At 34.4% G+C, this 20,174-nt stretch overlaps 1 protein-coding gene across 2 annotated transcripts in view; it reads left to right on the top strand.

Moving 5' to 3' along the window:
- Positions 1 to 20,174, top strand: part of Ranbp3l (RAN binding protein 3 like) — a 49,423-nt gene that overhangs the window by 27,709 nt on the left and 1,540 nt on the right. Inside the window, exons 3-15 of one of the 2 annotated variants that reach the window (XM_074077616.1) lie at positions 637 to 695; positions 1,530 to 1,569; positions 2,065 to 2,142; positions 2,641 to 2,715; positions 4,362 to 4,433; positions 4,772 to 4,917; positions 7,717 to 7,820; positions 9,657 to 9,741; positions 12,342 to 12,444; positions 12,767 to 12,897; positions 14,314 to 14,434; positions 16,000 to 16,142; positions 18,715 to 18,907. In XM_074077616.1, coding sequence (XP_073933717.1) covers positions 637 to 695; positions 1,530 to 1,569; positions 2,065 to 2,142; positions 2,641 to 2,715; positions 4,362 to 4,433; positions 4,772 to 4,917; positions 7,717 to 7,820; positions 9,657 to 9,741; positions 12,342 to 12,444; positions 12,767 to 12,897; positions 14,314 to 14,434; positions 16,000 to 16,142; positions 18,715 to 18,907 — 1,350 coding nt within the window. The remainder of the gene's footprint in view (positions 1 to 636; positions 696 to 1,529; positions 1,570 to 2,064; positions 2,143 to 2,640; positions 2,716 to 4,361; positions 4,434 to 4,771; positions 4,918 to 7,716; positions 7,821 to 9,656; positions 9,742 to 12,341; positions 12,445 to 12,766; positions 12,898 to 14,313; positions 14,435 to 15,999; positions 16,143 to 18,714; positions 18,908 to 20,174) is intronic. The other variant, XM_074077617.1, reaches the window with a different exon arrangement.

The raw sequence follows: 20,174 nt of genomic DNA on the forward strand, positions 1-20,174 counted from the left end.
CCGTCCTTCCCTTCCTTCCTTCCTTTTTTTGAACAGGGTCTTGCTATATAACCCAGGCTGGCCTTGAACTCATGATCCTGCTGTCTCAGCATCTGGAGTGCTGGGATTATAGACATGTATCACTATGCCCAGATATCTATACCTTATGATTCAACTCAAGTAAAAGTTGGATCCCAGATGATATATTTTTAACCCACTGAAACTTTTTCTTCTTAATGATGGTAGTCACTATGTACTAATGAGATTCTAAATATAAATATATTTTATATTCCTTAAAGTTTTAAAGCTTGTTCTCTTAAAAAAAAAAAAACTTTCTTTGGTTCTGGGGTTCCATCCAAGAGCCTTGTGCATGCTAGGCAAGTCTTCTATCACTGAGATATATCTCCAGCTCAAGCATGTTCTTTGTAATGGAATTATCTTTCAATGCATGAAAACATACTACTCTCACTTTCTCTAAGTATTATTTCTGTAATTAACTGTTAAATTATTTATAAATATTTATAATATCCATGCAAAACAGTTTGGATTTTTCTCAAAGGAAAATACAAAACCAAATTAAAACCTCTCTTCAAACATTTTTAGGTGGTGTTAGAAATGTCAGTATATGATTTGATTTCTTGCCTATTCATTTTACAGAAAAATCTGTCATTGCTCAACCAATATTTATTTTTGAAAAGAGAGAACAAACTTTTAAGGTAAGATCAAACTACTTTTATTTGATTTTACTTTGACAAAGAAAATTTTATTTCAAAGAAGCTAGCTATACCAAGATGTGATGGGTACATAGGTTTATCTTGTTCTTCACTAGAAGAGTAGGTCTCCGGATTATTCATGTAGTAGAGATTTATAGACATCAATTTGGCTGAAATGGGAACCCAAGACCTTACCTTGAAGCAATGACTAACATGCTGCTTTTACCAAGATAATTTGCTTATTTGGAGTGACTTGAAAAAGGAAAGACTGAAAGAGATTAGGGAGGCTAAGTCTCCTCATAGGTCCCCACACCTGATCTAGCCTAAAAATAGATGCTAAATGGCAATGTTTGTGTAAAAGGGACATGTAGACTCTACGCAGTTTTTGAGCATCACCCTGAAACCAAGCGCTGTGAAATACAAACAATAAGACTGCTGTCATTCGCACTTTGGCTTGTCTTTCATTCTTACTATGCAGGTCCTTTACTCCACCATGCACAAAACAAACTAAAGAAAAACTCAAACTCCAAGCCTTTTCTTTTGTTTGTTTGTTTAAAGTAGATTTTTACTCTAGATCAACAATTGCAAAACCTTGAGAATGTGCCTCAGAACTCTGCATTTTAAGCAAACTTCCACAAGCAAGTCTCTAGTCATTGAGATAAAAACGCTGCTGGGCTAAACTTGAATCTATCTTGACTACATGCCGATGAGTTGTTTTGTCCAGGCTGGGCCAACAAGCCCTGGCTTCTAAGAGGTTTCTTATACAGTGGTAGGGTGACAATTTGATGCAAAAACAGCAAATACTCTGTTCTCACTGGCAGCTTTGTGTTCTTTCAGAGACCTGCAGATGATACCTTGTGTGAAGCAGCAGAACATGGTAATGACTCCCATTCTGTATTTCTTTCTACAAAGAAAACAAGCAGGCACAAGCATTTTGGCATGTGGCACAACTCTGTAAAAGTTAATGTTTTTTCTTGTTTTTAAACATACATGTAGACGGGCCTTTGTTTTGAAAGGCGACATGCAGATCTCTGAAAATACTGATATGAGCAAGACTGATGTGTGCAATCACAGAGTTTGTGGTTCTAACCCCTGACTGTAGCCTTCCCCAAACATTCTCTGTAGAACCTCAAAATGCCTGTACAATTTCCTGAGGAAGTCTCTCATTTCTAATTGCTTCATACCAATATGATGTGTCTATAGTTTTATAATCCCCAACCTATGAACTACAATATTGAAAACCGGGCTCAGGAGTTAACATGTTGTCAAATGATCTATGTAGGTAAAATAAAATTGTTTATTTTCCCATAGCACAGTTGAGGATACATTGTTATTGCAAGCAATTTTACCCTTCCCACTGAATTTCTTGCAGAATGTAATGGTTTATCAAGAAAGCGTGCACGGTCTTCATCCTTTACTCTGCATACTATAGATTTTCAGTCTCAGGGAGGTAAGTATAGCCTTGACTACTGACTACTCACTGTTAGATTATTCTGATTATGAAATTACTAAGAAACTTTCAAATTGGCCATTTAAAACATAACTATCTATGCCTACGATTTAAGAAGAGCTGTGTCATACACTATATTCTGAGTCAACAAATAACTTAGTTTGCCTCTCTTTTACATCAAAGCACTCCAGTGATTCCCTTCATAATGGGTCTTTATTGTTAACTTATATATACACCTGAGCCCTTCATTATGGTTCATTGATATCATCATGACTGATAGAGTGTCTGACACATGGTCAGCACTCAAGAATAATTTCATTGAATGGAAAGGAAATTTATAATTCTCACTAGAGAGCCACACTATTTCTTTTACTTAATAAAAAGACATAGATTTTTCTAAATTAGTGATCTAAAATGTTTTCCAAAATAGCAAAAATCCAAAGCAAACAAACATAATCCCCACTCCCTTATTGATTTGAGTTTGCAATCTGCTTTTAGTGTCAACTTTGTCTCAGAAGCGCCTGAGATCTTCATCCTTCACTGACTTCCCAACCTTCCCCCCTTCTGAGCCAGGTAATGAAGAGCTTCTAGAACCTCAAGCCTGCTACTCTCTGACATTTCAAAATCATTCTTATCAATGATGAGTTTTATTTCTCAGCTATCATCAAATACTGCTATTTTGGCAACAAATGAAATGGTGGCAAATAGAGGCAAGAATACTAACTCCACAAATCCAGACAGTATGTGTGTTTATTTTTAGTAGAAGTTTGAATTTGATGGTTCTACTAGGACTTCATGCTTATGCTAGTATTAAATAAGACAATCCTATAAAATAAAAGCAACTTGTTTTATTTACTGTTGTCCACCTATCTAATTTGTGTGCTACTCAAAAGATACACCTAAGCTTTAGATTCATATTCTAAAGTTTAGAATGTGATTCCATTAGAGATTTTCCCTAATTAAAACATTACTTCTCTTTACTTGAAATTTGTTATGCTTTGTTAAGTAAAACTATTTTATCATAATAAAATATTTGAAATGGCTAGCACTTTCTCCATATTAAAAAGATAATTTCTGTTCTTGTGTATTTTTTTTTCTACCAAACAACCCAGTGCCTTTTCCAAGTTAAGTTTGCCATTAAGAAATTAAAAAAATACAAAGTATTCACTTCCTTTTAACTGATACTCCTCTACCCATGTACTACAGAATTTTCAAATGAAAGAATCAATGTTCTTATTAGTAATTGTAAGTGTGACTGAGCAACAGTACATCAGGCTCCATCAGTCACAGAAGAGTATTTCCTTGCTCAACAGAGCCCTTCTAAACCTGACTGACAAGCTACAGACATTAAGAGAAATAGGAGGCTTTAATCCTAGAGTCAAAGTGCTCTGATTTATTGTTTATGCATAAAATAAAGGGATAGTTTTAAAGTTATCTAGATAACTACTTCATTTTAATTCATTTAAAAAAATCAGACACACACCAAGAAAGAACACTGATATCAGAAAATACCATTCCATTTTATGTTGTGTAGAATGTTAATGGAACTGGAAATGAGAAAAATAGTACAATTTGTAAAGTCTGTTCATTGCTGGTTTTCAATAATACAGGTGATGAAAACAATTCAATTTAACTTGAAGTTAGAGAAGCAGTTCTGTCCCAACACTTGTAACCTTATAATACTTAGCAAAATACTTAGAAGGAACAATTCTTATTCTTTTATCATCTCCATTAGTCAAATGCCCAACAGTTGCTGTTTCTGCAATTAAAAGGGCATTCCCTTCCTTTGAAATGTGTAGAAATTCTACACTTGTAGTCCCACCAGCACACTTATAGAAAAATAATCTAGCATAGTGGTCATCTTTACTTCTTTCTTCAGGCATACTTGTTAAAGACTAGGAGTGGGGCAGGCTTTGCAGTTTTATAACATCAGATAAGAGCTATGTATCAATGCACACAAGGTTCGTTACTAATTCAGATTTTACAATTTGAAGAAAGCCTGACTTTTCTGTCAGTGGCCTAATTTTCATTTAGATTTCTGACAGTGAACAGAATTATATATTAAAACTCACCTGGCAGTCCCATTTTTTAGCATTACAGCCCTCTAACTGGCTGCTGTCAATGCCAATAGCGACATCTACTGGTGGGCTCAGAGAAGGAGTTTTAAACCCTCAGTAGTGTAGAAATTGACACAGATTTTTAAATATTTTTTCCTACAGCGAGGAAAAACAATGTTTTTATGACATCAACTGTTGTGCAGAGGAATGTTGATATTAACAATGAGAAACAAGGTATGTAGCTTGTGTTTCAAGAATCTCGGAAATTTTACGTTTTACCATGCATATTTTATTAGTCTGAATATATATGTCTCCTTTGGGTATACAGAGGTAGGGCAGAGTGACAAAACCTGAAGGATAAAAAATTTGGTAAGTCATATCCCATAGTCTAAATGAATACTTATTTTGCAAAAGGTAGATAGAAAGTAAGAAATAGGCAGTTCACTGGTTATTTTAGCTTTGGTTTGTTTCTTTTAGTCATGATATTAGAAAATAGCATTATATTAGTTAAAAATAGGGAGAAAGGAGTATTTCAAGAAAACTTATCATACTTTTAATTCTTTTCCTTTTAGGTGCAGTGAAACATTCTGAACACATTCTAAGACCTGCTATTTTGCAGCCACCACAAGCTCAAAGCTGTGAAGAAGAAAGAAAAACATGTGGGCCCAATGCATTGGAATCCTACAAAAGTAAAGAAAAAACAAAGCAAAACAAGAAGGTAAGAAAACCCCTATGGTAGGATTGTTGTGCTGATTGTTTTGGGATTCTCCACATCCAATATTAGGGTTTGTTGATGTCTGTTTTGTTGCTGTATCCACAATAGACAAGCTTGAGAAACATCCAGGGCAGGCAGCAAGAATTCTTAAATTGAAGTGTTATTCCATGAAACAAATTTTGTGGCCTCTAAAGACCCAACTGGGAAAGCTGTGTTTGGGGGCAGTGAGAACCTGTGGGTCTTATTCCAGTGCACTGAACCCATATGAAAATCAGGGAAACAATGAGGTGGGTGGGGACCAGAATCAGTAATCAAGAAAGGAAAGGAGATTTTTCTGCTTCACCCAGCTGTTCAATATCATATTGTGGCTTTGCCAGTTTAGGTCACACTAGGGATCCACTCCAGACCCATTTTCATGGGTAACAGGCTTGAGGAACTCTCCATACAGTATAATTGGGAGGGCCTGGAAAGCCTCTGGAGACAGATAAGAATTCTCTCCCAATTATCAAAGTGTCTGAATCACCCACTGTAAGCTTTGCTAAGGAGATCCTCACTTTGCTCAGGTTATGCTGATATGGGTTGAGGATTACTGTTTTGCTGTAACTCTAACTGTGTCTTCCAGCAGACACAGACAGTTAGCAAGAATAGGTCATAAGGTAGATGAATTTGAGAATTGTTTACCACTACTTTTGAGGATTGGTCATTTGATTCTGCTTTGTATTTTTTTTCCATTCTGAACACAAAGGGCAGCAATACATGGAAGTGAAAAACATATCACTTATTTTGATTCAGCAAAAAAAAAATCAGCAACTACCTAGGTTAATCCAAACAAAGCTCCCACCATTGTCTTTTTATCAGGAAAATGATGAAGTTGAGCTTGGTCAGCATTTACCAAAATTTTTATATTTCCAAATCCTTGTCTTTGTAAGATACAATTTCATGACCCATTATGAATTTTAAAAATAATTTAAAAAATAATTACTATGCATATTGTTATATATAGCAATATATACCATGCATAAGTGGTTTTTTAAGTAAGACATGTTTTTAATTTCAGGTTAATATATAATTATCAGTTTTCATTAAAACATAATATGGTAATCACCATGTTATATTAATTACTACTTTTATGTATTTAGGAATATTGTGATGTATTTTGTTTAATTTGTTGCAAATTATGTAAGAAAAAGTATGACTAGTTAACTAATTTCTAAAATGTTATACTACATTTTATTTTGCAATGGTATGTACTATAAAGTATACGTCAATTTTTTGTTTATGTGTCAAGACATTAAAAGTAGATTAATGTTTCTTTCTTGTCATGACTTTTATAAATCTTGAATATTTTAAAAACAAAATTTATTAATATATTTCTCATGTTTTCTGTCTAAGTGACAAATCATAAAAGACAATTTCTATCTCTGGTTTGCACGTATTTCTTCTTGAGTAATTTATAAGGTCTAATGAATAGATATTATTTCCAATTACTAAAAAGTCCAATTGGATATGCATATCATTGAATTTTCTGTTTTATGACCTTTAAAGATTCATATACATTTTCATTTTATATGCCTATAAAATGCTATGCAAGAAGTTTGACCAAATGAATGTAAGTTAGAGATTTGGTGAAAATTATCTTTAAGGAAACTTTGTAGAATCATTATTTGTGTATTCCTTATTAGCTTATGTATCAAAATCAGAGAAATTGCTATTTATTCTGTTATTAAACAGTGGCCACTTACTATGCATAAGCTACATAATATATACCTAAAACTATTTTAAGCAACATGAGAGTAGAAACTACTATTTTTAATGAGAGATAAATGATCTGACTGACTTGGTTATCAGCATGTACTTTGATCTTGGCTCACCATGGCACCTGCTCTCTTGACACATATTTGTCTGTTTTCAAACACCTGCTATAAAAGGGAAAATACTCAAAATTATACTTGTTGATTGACATAAAAAATTAAGTGGAAACAAATTCCACTTGCCTATAAAGACATGAACCCCTCAGAACATCTTTGCAAATCCCTGGTGGGGGAAGGGAGTTATCTGGAAAACATTATAAATGATAGACTAGATAATTTATGGAGCTCCTTCCAGTTTTAAAGTTCCTAACTCCAATAATTACATAGGAGTACAGGTAAGGTGCACACATATATTCTCTAAAACGGAGTTACTCATTGGCTAAGTTAGGAGCAGAAAATATCAGGATGAAGAGATGAGTGGAGTTTCCTCTTACATTGGGTGGCTGTGATGATGAAGGTCTTAGGATATTTCCAGGAATTAGAGAATAGTCCTGAAACATAGCCTACCTAATCCATAAATAAGAATTAACTCCATTTGGCTAAACAGGTACAAGTAACAAAAGACAACAAGGTTTCTGAATATTACAATGAAGTATGCTGTCTTCAGTGTCAGACAGAATTGTGTTTAAATGTCAGCTCCATAGAGCATGTGACTTAGGCAAGCAATTTAAGTCCTTTATATTAGTTTACACATCTGTGAAGTGTGGATAGCAGAAGTATAAAGTGTATGAAGTTCTTATGAGGAGTAAATGTGATCATGTACAAAAAAGGCTCAGGGAAATACCTTTTTTATTTGATGGTACTGGGGTTTGAACTCAGGGTTTCATGCTTGCTTGGCAGGCACTCTACCACTTTGAGCCATTCTGCCAGTCCTCAGGGCAATACTTGAATGCAGCAAGCTTTCAGCATATTTAACCATACTGTTTCCTTGTCTGACACTCCTATAGTAAGACAATTCTATGAACTTTTTGGTGGATTTCTTTTCTTTCAGATTTCTGGGTGGAACTCCAATTTGTTAAGTGAAAATTTCCCAAGTGCCGGAATTTCAATCCATTTGTCTACTAACCAGCATTTTTTAGGTGCAGCCTCAGTGAGGTAAGTTCATATAGATTGAATATCCCTTACTGGAAATGTTTGGGACTAGAAGTGTTTGATGATATGTATTTTTATTTTAATTTTGGAATAGTTGAACATACATAATGAAAAATCTTGGAGATCGACCTAAGTCTAAACATAAACCTCATTCATGCTTCATATATACCTTAGAATGTAGTCTGAAGGCAGGTCTATAAAATATTTTAATTAATTTTGTTCATTTTAACTGTGGACCATCACATGAAGTCAGGAATTTTCCACTTGTGATATTATGTCAGTGCTCAAAATTTGCAGATTTTGGAGAGTTTTAGAATTCAGATTTTTTGGATTAGGGATGCTCAGCCTGTAATGAGATAACAGAATTATTTTCCTTTCATTCTTGTTTTCTTTAATCATTATAACCACTCATGTAAAATAATATTCTGACCTTGTATAGATAAATTGCCAAGATTCCTAGATGAGAGGACATTTTATGAGAACACAAGTCTAAAATGTTTTTCAAAACATTTGACATTTAAACAGCATATGTTTATTTATTTTGCAGTACTAGGGTTTGAACTCAGAGTCTTATGCTTATAAGGCATGCACTCTACCTCTTGAGCCATGCCACTAGCCCCTTTTTTGGTTTCAGCTTGTTTCACATAGGATCACTCACTTAATTGTTTGGTTATTACATTAGTCTTTTTCCTGTTTCTTTGATATTCTTTTCCTTCTTTTTAATTAGATTCAATAGTATCTATTATTTTTTGGCATAAATTGTGTAGACAAAATTGAAGGCAGTATAAATCTGTAAAATGAAAAGTTAATATTCCTTAGCATTACTGATGATGAAGGAATGTTTTTCTTTTTAATTTTTTTCCCTTACCCCCCCTCCCTGAAGGAATGTTTGATGTGAGAGAACATTAATACTAGCTGTCGACAAACATTATCTCACATGAATAAGCTCCAACCGGGTATAGTCGCACTTGCCTACTGTGCACATTGGGGATCAATCGAGAACCCAGAGTACATCTGCCTACAAAGAGAGGGCTGCACGTCTGTTGAGTTTCTCATCATGCAAAACTTTTTTAACATTAAAAATAAAGTTTCTGGGAGGAGAAAAATAATTAAAGCAACACCTGCTCAAGCGTAACTGACAAGATAAATGAGTTTTGCTTTTGCCCTGATGATCTCTTGATTGCTAAAAGCAGCATCTGCCACTTGGGGCAGAGAAGAGTGGTGATTAGAGATTGGTGCTGAAAAAGCAAGGCAGCCTTTCTGGCTGATCACACAGCCATGCAGTGATGGGCACAAGATCTTTGTACGGGTCAATGCCAGTGTGTAAGGTCTGGCAAATATTTTGAATATCACCTTTGGTAGTGCATGTCTCAACCTATAATGTCTGATACACCTATAATAACCCTGCACGGAGCTCTGATTTCTAAGGCGGTATAATCTAACAGTGACAGTTGTACAGCAAAGCAAACAACTTTAAACAACTGTATCTTTGGTTTCTTCAGGGTCTTCACATCTTCATGCTTTTTCCAGCTTTCATCCAGACCTGGACCATGGCTGAGATAGGCCCAGGGTGGCTAGCTTGTCTTAGGGGTCTTCATTACCTGAGGAATCTTAAGGATTGCTGAGATTTTAAGATAAAAGTAATTGTATACATGTATAAAATATTCCTATGGGAATATTTTTCCTTCATTTGTTATTAACTTCAGATGAACAAGAGTTAGCAGCAGGTATTTATGCTTTACATAACTATATTGAATCACTTGATTATTTTGCCTACTAAGGTTTAAAATGGCTTTATCCATATATTCAAAATAGCAAATGCTTATTTCTTTTTCTTAGATATCAACCAAATGAAGATAAGTATTCTTTCAAAAGTTGCACTTCTGACTTTGTTTTTGGAGAAAACATGGTAGAAAGAGTTTTGGTAAGATTTTGGTAAATGTTTCTGTTACCATAGAGAGAACTGTCAGTTCAAGTTTCTGAAGGCAAATTAATTAAAAGCAATATTAAATCAGAGCATACTTTTAACTCCTGTGTTCGAAGGTACATTTTTTTCTTTCTTTAAGTGGAAAGATTCTCCTGGGAAGAAGAGTCCTAGTTGTTAGAATAATGGATGGGAAGCCACTGAGGAAGGGAACTACATAATTATAATATTATTCTTGATGTAAAATATTAAATAGTTCTTTGACTTGTGTTAAACTGAAAGTACCTAAGGAAATTACAGAATTATCTTCAGTAGTTAGATGAACTCAATTGCTAATGATATTTTAATAGCATTTTTGTAACAAGATGTATTTAAAATCACTTACCAATTTATTCTTAATAGTTAATCACAACCCTACCCTTCAAGCTCTTACATCAAAAAGTATTATTATAAATTTGGGGGGTAGCTTTTGCCCAAGGGAATGTACTTGCCAAGCAAAAATCCCTACTATCACCGTCATCCTTACTTAACACTGATCAGCTTCCTGCACAAAGCAGCTGCTGCTTGGCCCTCCACAGAGCTTTGATTTCTAAAACAGTGTAATTTATGGTGGGGAATTTACAGCAAAGTAAAAGCTGTGAATCAACTGTGCTTTGGTTTCATCAGGCCCCTCATATCTTTATGCCTTTTTCAGTTTTCTTCCAGACCAGGATCATGGCTGAGATAGGCCCGGGTGTGCTTGTTTTAGGGCTACCCATTACATGAGAAATCCTAAAGACATTGCAGAGATTTTATGATCAAAGTAATTTTATATGCATTTATGAAAAAGTCACAATGAAACTCACTTTTGTATAATTAATAAAAAGCATGCAAAGGCTCAGATTAATGAGTCAGCTCACAAGGCTAGTTTATTCCAAGATTTTAAAAGGTTGTCATAAATCACTAATTTTTCAGATTTCACTTATTCTAGCTGTATCTCAGATACTCCTTAAAGCCAAGGTTAGTATTGTAGCTTTTAGCTTAAAGGCATCCCTCTGTAGCTCATAAGAGGAGGATAAATTTTCCCAGGCATGGTGGTACATGTCTGTAATTCTAGCACTTGGGAGACTTAGATAGGAGGATTTTGACTTTAAGGCTAGCCTAGGCTATGTAGTGAGATCCTGTTTCAAAAAAAAGAAAGTCAACTCTACCAATAGGGTACAATACCATGCAATATATTTAGACACATTTATTGCATATCATTTATTTCTTAAATTTGACACTAGATTAGTCATAGCTTCTGTAAGATGTCAGGTACAATTAAAATGCTTTCCAATCACTGAATCAACCTGAACATTTATCAATTTTCAATTTATCAAACATGTACTGAATTCCTATAGTACACAAAGCACAGGCCTCAAGTTTGGCTGTGTGTTGGAATCATCTGGTGAGCCTAACAATTTCTTATGCCTAGGCCTCACCCCAGACTAGTTAGGTTAGAATCTCTGTGGGTGAGGCAAGGTGTCAAGTTATTCTAACATACAGCCAGGTTGAAACCAACTAAGTGGTTATGCAAAGCTAAAGGAGACACAGTGCCCTGGAAGGGCTTATAATCTGTAAGGGGAGATAGAGATACCTATTAAATGAATTATAGCCCAGACTATAATTTGGTTTGGTTTGAAATAGCATTTGTGCCTTTAGCTGTGGGCATAAAAAGACCTGAACTTTCTATCTCTTTCAGTTAGTACTATCCTAACGAGAACTACAGAGATAATTTATATTTTTCCTCTAATTAATCTCGTAAGCCTGTGGCCTTCTGATTTGAAGGCCAGGGTACATTCCTACTACATTCACAGGCTGACCATGTGATTTTAGAGTGAGTCATTAAATTTTCTGAGCTAAGTTTCTAGTTTCTTAAAGTGAGTATAATTATACCCATCTCTACCAATTTTAAGGGAGTACCTTGATGTCCAAATAATGTGAAAGAATTTTGAGTTCAAAAAAAGAAAAGACATGAACGTGAAGTTTTAAGTATCATCGTGCCAGTCCTCCCTATTCTGCAGAGAGCTATACATGGTTGTAAATGTTAAATCTTTCTTCATAAGGCTTTGATTACATCAGATATATTGAGCCTCAAGTATGCAGCCTTAAAAGTGATAGCTGGCAAAAAAAATTTCCTGGAGAAAATGTTAGAGTTCTTTCTACAAATATGTTCCCTGAGACATCTAGTGGAGTCTCTAGATAACTGTCCCCCACACCATGAATTTCTGGGACTACTGAGCCACCCTGAAATAGAGTTGTGTGTCCTAGTCATTGGGTCAGTCTACTGGGAGCATGGAAAAAGCCCATATCTTCTGTGCCATTAGAGCTTTCCCATTAGTCCTGTGATTAGATGCTCTCTGAAGTACACTGATGGTAACTAGTTTGTGTTTTTTGAGACTTAGAACCAAAGGCTTCGAGCAATAGCAAAGAATTCTCTCTTTGGCCCACGAGGAGCCTGAAGTAAAAACATAGCAGCTGGGTTTGTGTGCTTTGATGAAATAGAACAACAGAAGTATCTTTTGGCTTACTGAAAATGAATAGGTACGAAATTAAATAATGTATGCTTTTTTCCCATCTAGGGCACTCAAAAATTCATACCACCTCAACCTGAAAATAATGCATATGTCAAGGAAAAAACATTCAAATCCATTCTGAAATTTCCTATCAACTCTCCCAATTCAAGTAAGAATTTTATTTGTATAGTATTTAACTACTTTGTCTCCTGTGTATCATGTTACTTGTTTAATATCTATAACATTTTAAGAACTCAAGATCTAGTGTTTTAAAATTTTTGGTAAAGATTAAAACATATAAGTTGATCAGATATTATAGGCTTTAGGCTTTTGACTTAATTCTGGAGGGAGTCAATAAGGAGATTTCCCCCAAACTCAAGCAGTTTAATCTTTTTACTAGGTAAGGACACATATGTTAACAGGGGCAACAAAGAACTTTCACAGCAGAGAAAATGAGGCCTTTTATGTGTTTTCCCCCCATTTCCTTTTAGGAACAGATTCTGTTAAAAATACATCCCTAATTGAATCAGCCGCTGCTTTCTCTTCCCAACCATCACGAAAATACTTGCTGGAGAAAATTGATGTTATAACAGGTGAAGAAGCAGAACATAATGTGTTAAAGGTCTGTATGTCATACATTGCTTTTTCTGGTAGCAATTACATATATGGAATAAGACCATCATCATCAGATGGAAATATAGACAGAACAAAAATATTTGTGACTTCCAAAGCTGAAAGCAATATTTTGTTATCTTCTAACATGTGTATGTATGATTTTCAGGAAAATGGACTGTACCCATTCAGATTAGTCCATTAGAAAGAAGACAGTTAAGGATCCTGGTTTTGTTTTTGTTTTTGTTTTTGAGGCAGGGTCTTCACTATGTAGCCCAGGCTGCCCTCAAACTCTTGATCCTCCTGGCCTCAGCCTCCCAAGTGCTAGAATTACAGGTGTGTACCACTGTGCTGGGCTAGGAGACTACCTTAAAATAACTTCAGATCCTTCTTTCTTTATACTTTGCATGCTTGCTTTTATAAATCAGACTGTTAACACATGATTTATTAATTATATTTACACTGAAGATTTTTAAATGTTCTTAAGATGATTTGATTTTAGTTTAAGATAAAACATTTAGAATTTTGTATAAATCAAGAATTTCATGAATGTACTGTACAGTATCATAGTTGAGAGAAGAGTGTTATCAGGATACTACAACTTTATCATTTTTCAACAAGGCAGGAATTTCCCTTCCCCTTTCTCCTTCTGCTTTTCTCCCAAACTCTTTTCCTCTCCTCCATGATCTAAGTTTACTTTTATTCTAAAAAAGTGTGACTTTTTAAAGCATAATCTTTGGACTAGATTAACTTCAGACCAACTGAAATAATTGCTAAAATATGGCTGTGGTATGCCATATTTTTAGCAGGCTGTGTATGTGATTCTCATGCACAGGAGTATTTGAGAATCACTAGTACTCATTATGTAATGTTTGGGGACCCTGTGGTATCACATTATAGTTCTCCAAGTTCTCATGCTGTCTTTGAAATTTTTTAAGCATGCAAATAGTTCCATGATTCCTTTACTTCCAAATAATTTTAAGTAGCTGAAAGATTATTAAGTTCAATGAAAAATTGGTGTATATAGAGACATATTAACTGGAAAAGCAGCAAATATGAGTGGTAGTCTGCTATTTTTTTAAAAAAGGAGAACATATATGTATATTGGCATATATACCTACAAATATTTCTGTAAGGACAAACAAAACATATAGTATGGTATTCCATTACAGAGGTGGAAACTGGCAATGGGGAACAAGAGATAGGAGCCCTTTTCACTTTGTATATCTTTTTATTTTTTTGAGGTTTGAGCTATTCAAAAATTGCATATTTTTAAGAGTTAAATAATTTTCAAAAGCTGGATTATAAATCATTACAAAGGTTATTATGACTAAAGTTCAGATTTAAAAGTATATATAGCACAGGAAATATTTTAGTTTGAAAAAATTCTATATATATATTTGACATTTAAAAAATTGTCATTTAGATCAACTGCAAGATTTTTATATTCAAGAAAACAACACAATCGTGGATTGAAAGAGGCAGAGGAACTTTGAGACTGAATGACATAGCAAGCAGTGACTGTGGAACACTAGAGTCAAGACTAAGTAAGATCATTTTGTAAAGCAAGCCATGCTTTCTCTAATATAGGTGCACATGCTTCCTGGACATGTGTTACAAAATACATCAATAACTCCAACTATTGAAAACAATGTTATTTTTAATGTAATCTAGGGACTCTCCCTTTCAAGATGGCTCATCTGTCTAACTGCATGCATTCCAGTTCTGTCTCCACCACTGACTAACTGGTGACCTTGAACAAGGGACTTAACCTGTCTCTGTCCTAGTTGCATCAATTTAAAAGAAGGAAATTTCAACTCATGGCTTTTTTAGTGAATATAAGAACTCAATGAAATATTGCCTGCAAAGCATCACATACCTAAATAGCAATTTCATTATTATTGGAAGAATATGAAGCAAACCATTTTGCAAAATGAAAAGTTCTTTGAAAAGAAAATACCTGTCTCATAATTTATCCTTGGCATTCTGAACATGGTGTCAGGGTTGGGGTGAAGAGTCAGTTTCCAAGGAAGCAGGTGTGCAATTATTGAATCCTATAGACAATCAAATGACAGTCAAAAGTTGGAATCAAATTAAAACAGTGTTTGACATTCAAAAGGACACACTGGGCTTTTATCAAGCCAAAAATGAAAGTGAGTGTGGGCAGAGTATAAGGAGCAGGGAATAATTTTACCTTTCAGCTTTGAAATGCCAAAGCTTTGGAGGAGACCACAAGTAGAAGTTGGATCCAGGTATGTCAACATTTGTTGAGTTTCAGATATCAAACTCAAGAAACACATAAGGAATAGAATTCAGGTTAAAAGAATAGGAACTGTGTTTTCAGTTCTGTAACTGACAAACAAGGTTTCTAAATAACATAAGCAAGTAGTAGTACCAAGGTAGTATTAGTTGTTCTTGGGTTTAATTACACTGACTGAAAAAAAAAATCAAAATCAAAACAAGCAAGTAAAATCCCAGGACAACTTTTCATATTATACATGTAGAATATGTTCAGTGTAGAAATCAGAAAATATGAAAAGAAAAAATGAAATCACTTATTTAGGCCTACCTTCCTGAGATAGCCATTGTTAACAGAATACTATCTTATTGACAGGTATATATAGAACATAAAATTTATGATCAGTGTATTGCAATGCTTTGGAACCTAATATTTTCTTTTACATAGTATACCATGATCATCCATTCACATCACCATATCTTCAATATTCTCAATAGGCTAAATAATATTCTCTTGAATGACTTAATCTACTTAGTGCTATTTTTTGGACACCTAAGGTTTTTGTATCAGTTTTCTCCATTGTAGACAATTCTTGATAAATGTTCTTTAGATCAGTAGGTCTTACAGAAGTTCTAAAATTGTAGACGTTTAAAACTATTATAGAAAAAAATATAATTCTAACATTTAGGCTAAAAGGAAAGTTCTCCAACATAATAAAACCAAAATACAATTTGAAAATTAACTTAATGTGGCTTCATAGTGAAAACACAGTTTGATAACCACAAGATTTACTTTTGTTTTCAAAAATGGTGAGTTTTTTGGAAGGCTAAGGAATCAAGAACTGTGATCTAGTATGTTCGCTTCCTATTGCAGTTATGCGTAATCAAGGCAGTCTGAGGCTGATCCTCAATAGCAAACTCTGGGCTCAAATGAAGATTCAAAGAGCAAACCACAAAAATTTACAAATAACAGCTACTGATTTAGAAGACTATGGCATCAAAGTATTTTTAATTCAGGTAGGTAAAAAGTTTCAGTGATAGAAGATTATCTCACTAACATATTAATAGATCTTTACAATTGTTAATCTTTTTTTTTTCATTTTGTTATAACAATCTGTACCACTGGCAAAGAAATCAACCATTCATTATGGTTGTTTATAGTCTAGTATAAAACTTAAATTTTATATGGACTTCAGCAATCAACACCAAAGGCCACAGTAGTCACTTTTTACCTTTTCCAAGACGTTTGCATGATATATCTTATCTATCCTTTTCTTTACTACTGAAATTACACTAACAGCCTTGCTAAGTAGCCAGAGTGACTATATTGTCAGGAATGGCTCCTAGGAGATCAGCGGAATGTGAAGCCTGCTGCTGATACTGCAAATCAAGATAGAGACGCTTTGAGATCACTGGAAAGCAACCAGAGAGAAATGGAAAAATACAGAGCTAGCAAGTTACAACAGTCAGTCCAACAGCAAATTCCAATCCTGAGCAAGAGTAAATCTCCAAGGTAACAGGATGGGAGCACAATTTAGCTGTTCCTGGCAGCAGGAATGCTTGACCTCAAATACAAGATCTAGACAGACAGGAGAGCTGCCAAGAACAAAATCCCCTCCCCTGCTCCCCAAAGCTGGGTTTCCCCCATGGGCTGAGATCCAGAAAACTAAGAAAAAGAGTATCCAGGTGACTAAGGTAGAAGGTGATACTGCTACTAAATAGGCTTTCATGGAGTAATGGCGAAAAACGTTGGTCTGTGGCCAGCAATAAAAACTGAACTTTTTATTAACTATAAGTAAATGCATTGTCAGGTATGATACTGAGTTAAAATGTTCAGATAAGATGATGTTCAATCCTATTTACTACTTAGGAAGATAATACTTGATACTCTACCAGGTCAGATTCTCCCTCCTTTGAGTGGGTAAGGCAGTGTGCTAGAAACTGAGCCTGAGGACTCTTAACTGTGATTAGACCCTGCTGCTCAATATCTGATTTGTGCTGATGCTTTTTTAAAAATTATGGGTTATGTACTAGAGATAAGCAAACCAAATGTAACCAAACCACTCAAAATCCCGTCCTCAGAGAAGGTCACTATTAATAATTTTGATCCAAATATTAATATTTGGATAGGTTGAGCATCCCTGATTTGAAAGTTTGAAATCCTAAATGCTCCAAACTCCAAAGGTTTTTGAGCCAATGTGTCTTCATAAGTGCAAAATTCCACACCTGACATAGTGTGATAGGTTACAGTCAAAACACTGGTGCACTAAAAATTTTGTATAAAAGTACTTCAGGCTATACATGTAAGGAATATATGACATAAATGAATTTCACTTTTAGATGCACGTTCCATCCCCAAAAGTTTTCTCATAAATATATATGCAAATATTCCAAAATCAGACAAAACCTAAAGATATATTCATACATATGTGCCAGACTTTATATATACACTGTACGACCTTCAGGAAAGTTACTTAATTTTCCTTTAACCGATTTACTCGTGTAAAATGAAGGCAACACTAAACACTTGATAAAGCTACTGAGATTTATCAAGTAGCTAAATGATTGTGAAAAACACCTATAAATTTTCAATTTTCTTCTCTCTTTTTTTCTTTTTGGTACTGGAGTTTGAACTCAGGGCTTCATACTTGCTAGGCAGTCACTCTCACTTGAAACATGCCTCCAGCCCTTTTTTGCTTTAGTAATTCTTCAGATAGGGTCTTGTGCATTTTGCTTGGGGCCAGTCATGGACCACGATCCCTCTCACCTATACCTCCCATGTACCCATGATTATATGTGTGTAACACCATGCCTGGCTTATTTGTTGAGAGGGGTCTCCTAAGTTTTTGCCTGGACAATCTCTGCCTCTCAAGTAGCTGTAATTACAGGTACAAGCCACCATGTATGACTTCATTTTAACTTTCAGAGCCATAATTTCCTTATTTATGGAGAAGGAAATGTATATTGTGTATCTGTGCTACCTGTGTTTGCTAACATAAATTGAATAAATAATGAAACAATGGTATTTGAGAGGATTGAATGAGAAAGGTTAATTATACCAATTTTGGTTATTGCTACCATCATTTTTATATTAATAGCAGTCATAAAAATAACATAGGAAAGCATGGAAAGGCAGGAGCTTCCAGTGTGTTTATAGTAAATATCATAGATTGCTCCATTTCTCCACAGAACTATGTGGCATGGAGGGATGTCTAAACAAAATGATAGAAAGGAAATTCAAGTCTTTTTTCCTTCAACTGTAAAATTTTACATAGTGTAGTGTAAAACAGTGAAGGAAAAATGGTCTTAATATATGCAAATTTAGATAGAAACGTTAAATTACAAAATTTTATTTTTCAACTTAAAATGTACAAATTGGGACCTCATGAAATTATTCATTTTAGGATGCAAGTTGTTTCAAAATTGTCTTTTTACACCTTAATTTGTAGGGCTGTTAGCACTTACTTATATCCTAGAATTACGTCATACAATTCCTTTCTTATTGATAGTGAAAGACTTAAAGTCCATTGAATATGGCTAACATTAATAAGCAGCTTTAACTCTTAACAAGTTAATTTTCTTTATGAAGGCCAGTGCCAAAGACACAGGATATCTGTATGCAGCAATACATCATCGACTTGTTGCCCTTCGAAGCTTCAATAAGCAGAAAGATGTCAATCAAGCTGAAAGGCAGTCAGAAACAGCCCTCCAACAACTAAACTGTGAAAGCTGTGATGATGATGAGGAGGATGACTTCGTCTGTGTCACTAAAAATGAATCAGGTAAATGATTTTTGTTTTGTTAGGTCTAGAAGTTTAAAAAAGAAATCTTAAGCAAATCCCAATATATTAAAATAGATTTTCGTAAAGTGAAGCAGATCTGTTTACAGTGTATGGTGGTTGAAGCCGTGGATGTTTGCATCTGAGGATTGGGTTAGAAAATCATTGTCTTCTATTCTATGAGTGGCCTCCATTAGGATTTTATCAAGTGAACCTCATTGTTATGCCTGCTTGTCATTTGTCTATAAATCGCATAAAAACCCTTATTTAAAATTTCAAGTATTACATTGGTACTCTGAAACTAACCATTTGTTCATATTTCTCTTTACTTGTTCCTGTTCTATTATTGCTTATAATAGGAGGATTTATAAATACATGTAATGGGACCTCCAGGTAAATCTGGTTTGAAATACTGAACATCCTGTTTATTGTCCTTTTGGAATTTGACTGCTTATAGAGATAACTAGATTGCTCAAATTCTATCTTCAAGGTCCTTTGCCTAGGGCAAAAGTTACTATTTCTCTTATTGTGTCAGGATTTACAAAGAAACTAAGATGAAACAGAACTTAAGATTTTTAGGTTTCAGAGCTGGTCCTGCTGAGTTTAAAAGTAATGTTCATCATTATTTCTGGATAATACTGTCAAAGAGCTGGAAAGCTCAACTTCATTATACAGAAGGGACTATTCTAATAAAGTCACCCAAGCATTTTCACTAACAGTATCACTTAGCCCTGAATTCTGTTCTATAGGGGACTGAGTAATATTAAAAACTAGTACAGTGCATTTTTCAACCTCTAATCATTTTATAATCTTAAGATTACTTTAATGCATAATTTAAGAATTTATCAAAGAACATGTGTAGAATTGGATGAAAGATCTTTCTTTGCTTAATACTAAAAATACAATTAAAAGGAAAAACAGCATAAATTTAGATTAGGATTATAGCTTGCTTGATACAGTGAGCCAGAAAGCTAAGGTAATATGATTTTTTTTTTGCTACTTTAAATAAATCTATTGAATAAATGGTTTATTCTCTGAAACATATGAAATGAATAAATAAAATTATCTTTTATATTATGTTTCTACAGTCAACAATAAAGTGGAGTCTACTTGAAAAGGAGTTGGTACCCACTAAAAATGTCAATTTGAGATAGGGATTAAATGGCAAAATTCTCTCATCAACCAATGAGATATTTCCTAAAATATCCTATTTTAGGAAAGAGGAAATGTAAAACGATGGAAATGATGTAAAGCAAATGTCAATCATATG

Source organism: Castor canadensis, chromosome 6 (assembly GCF_047511655.1).
Source record: "Castor canadensis chromosome 6, mCasCan1.hap1v2, whole genome shotgun sequence".
Classification (NCBI taxonomy): Eukaryota; Metazoa; Chordata; class Mammalia; order Rodentia; family Castoridae; genus Castor; species Castor canadensis.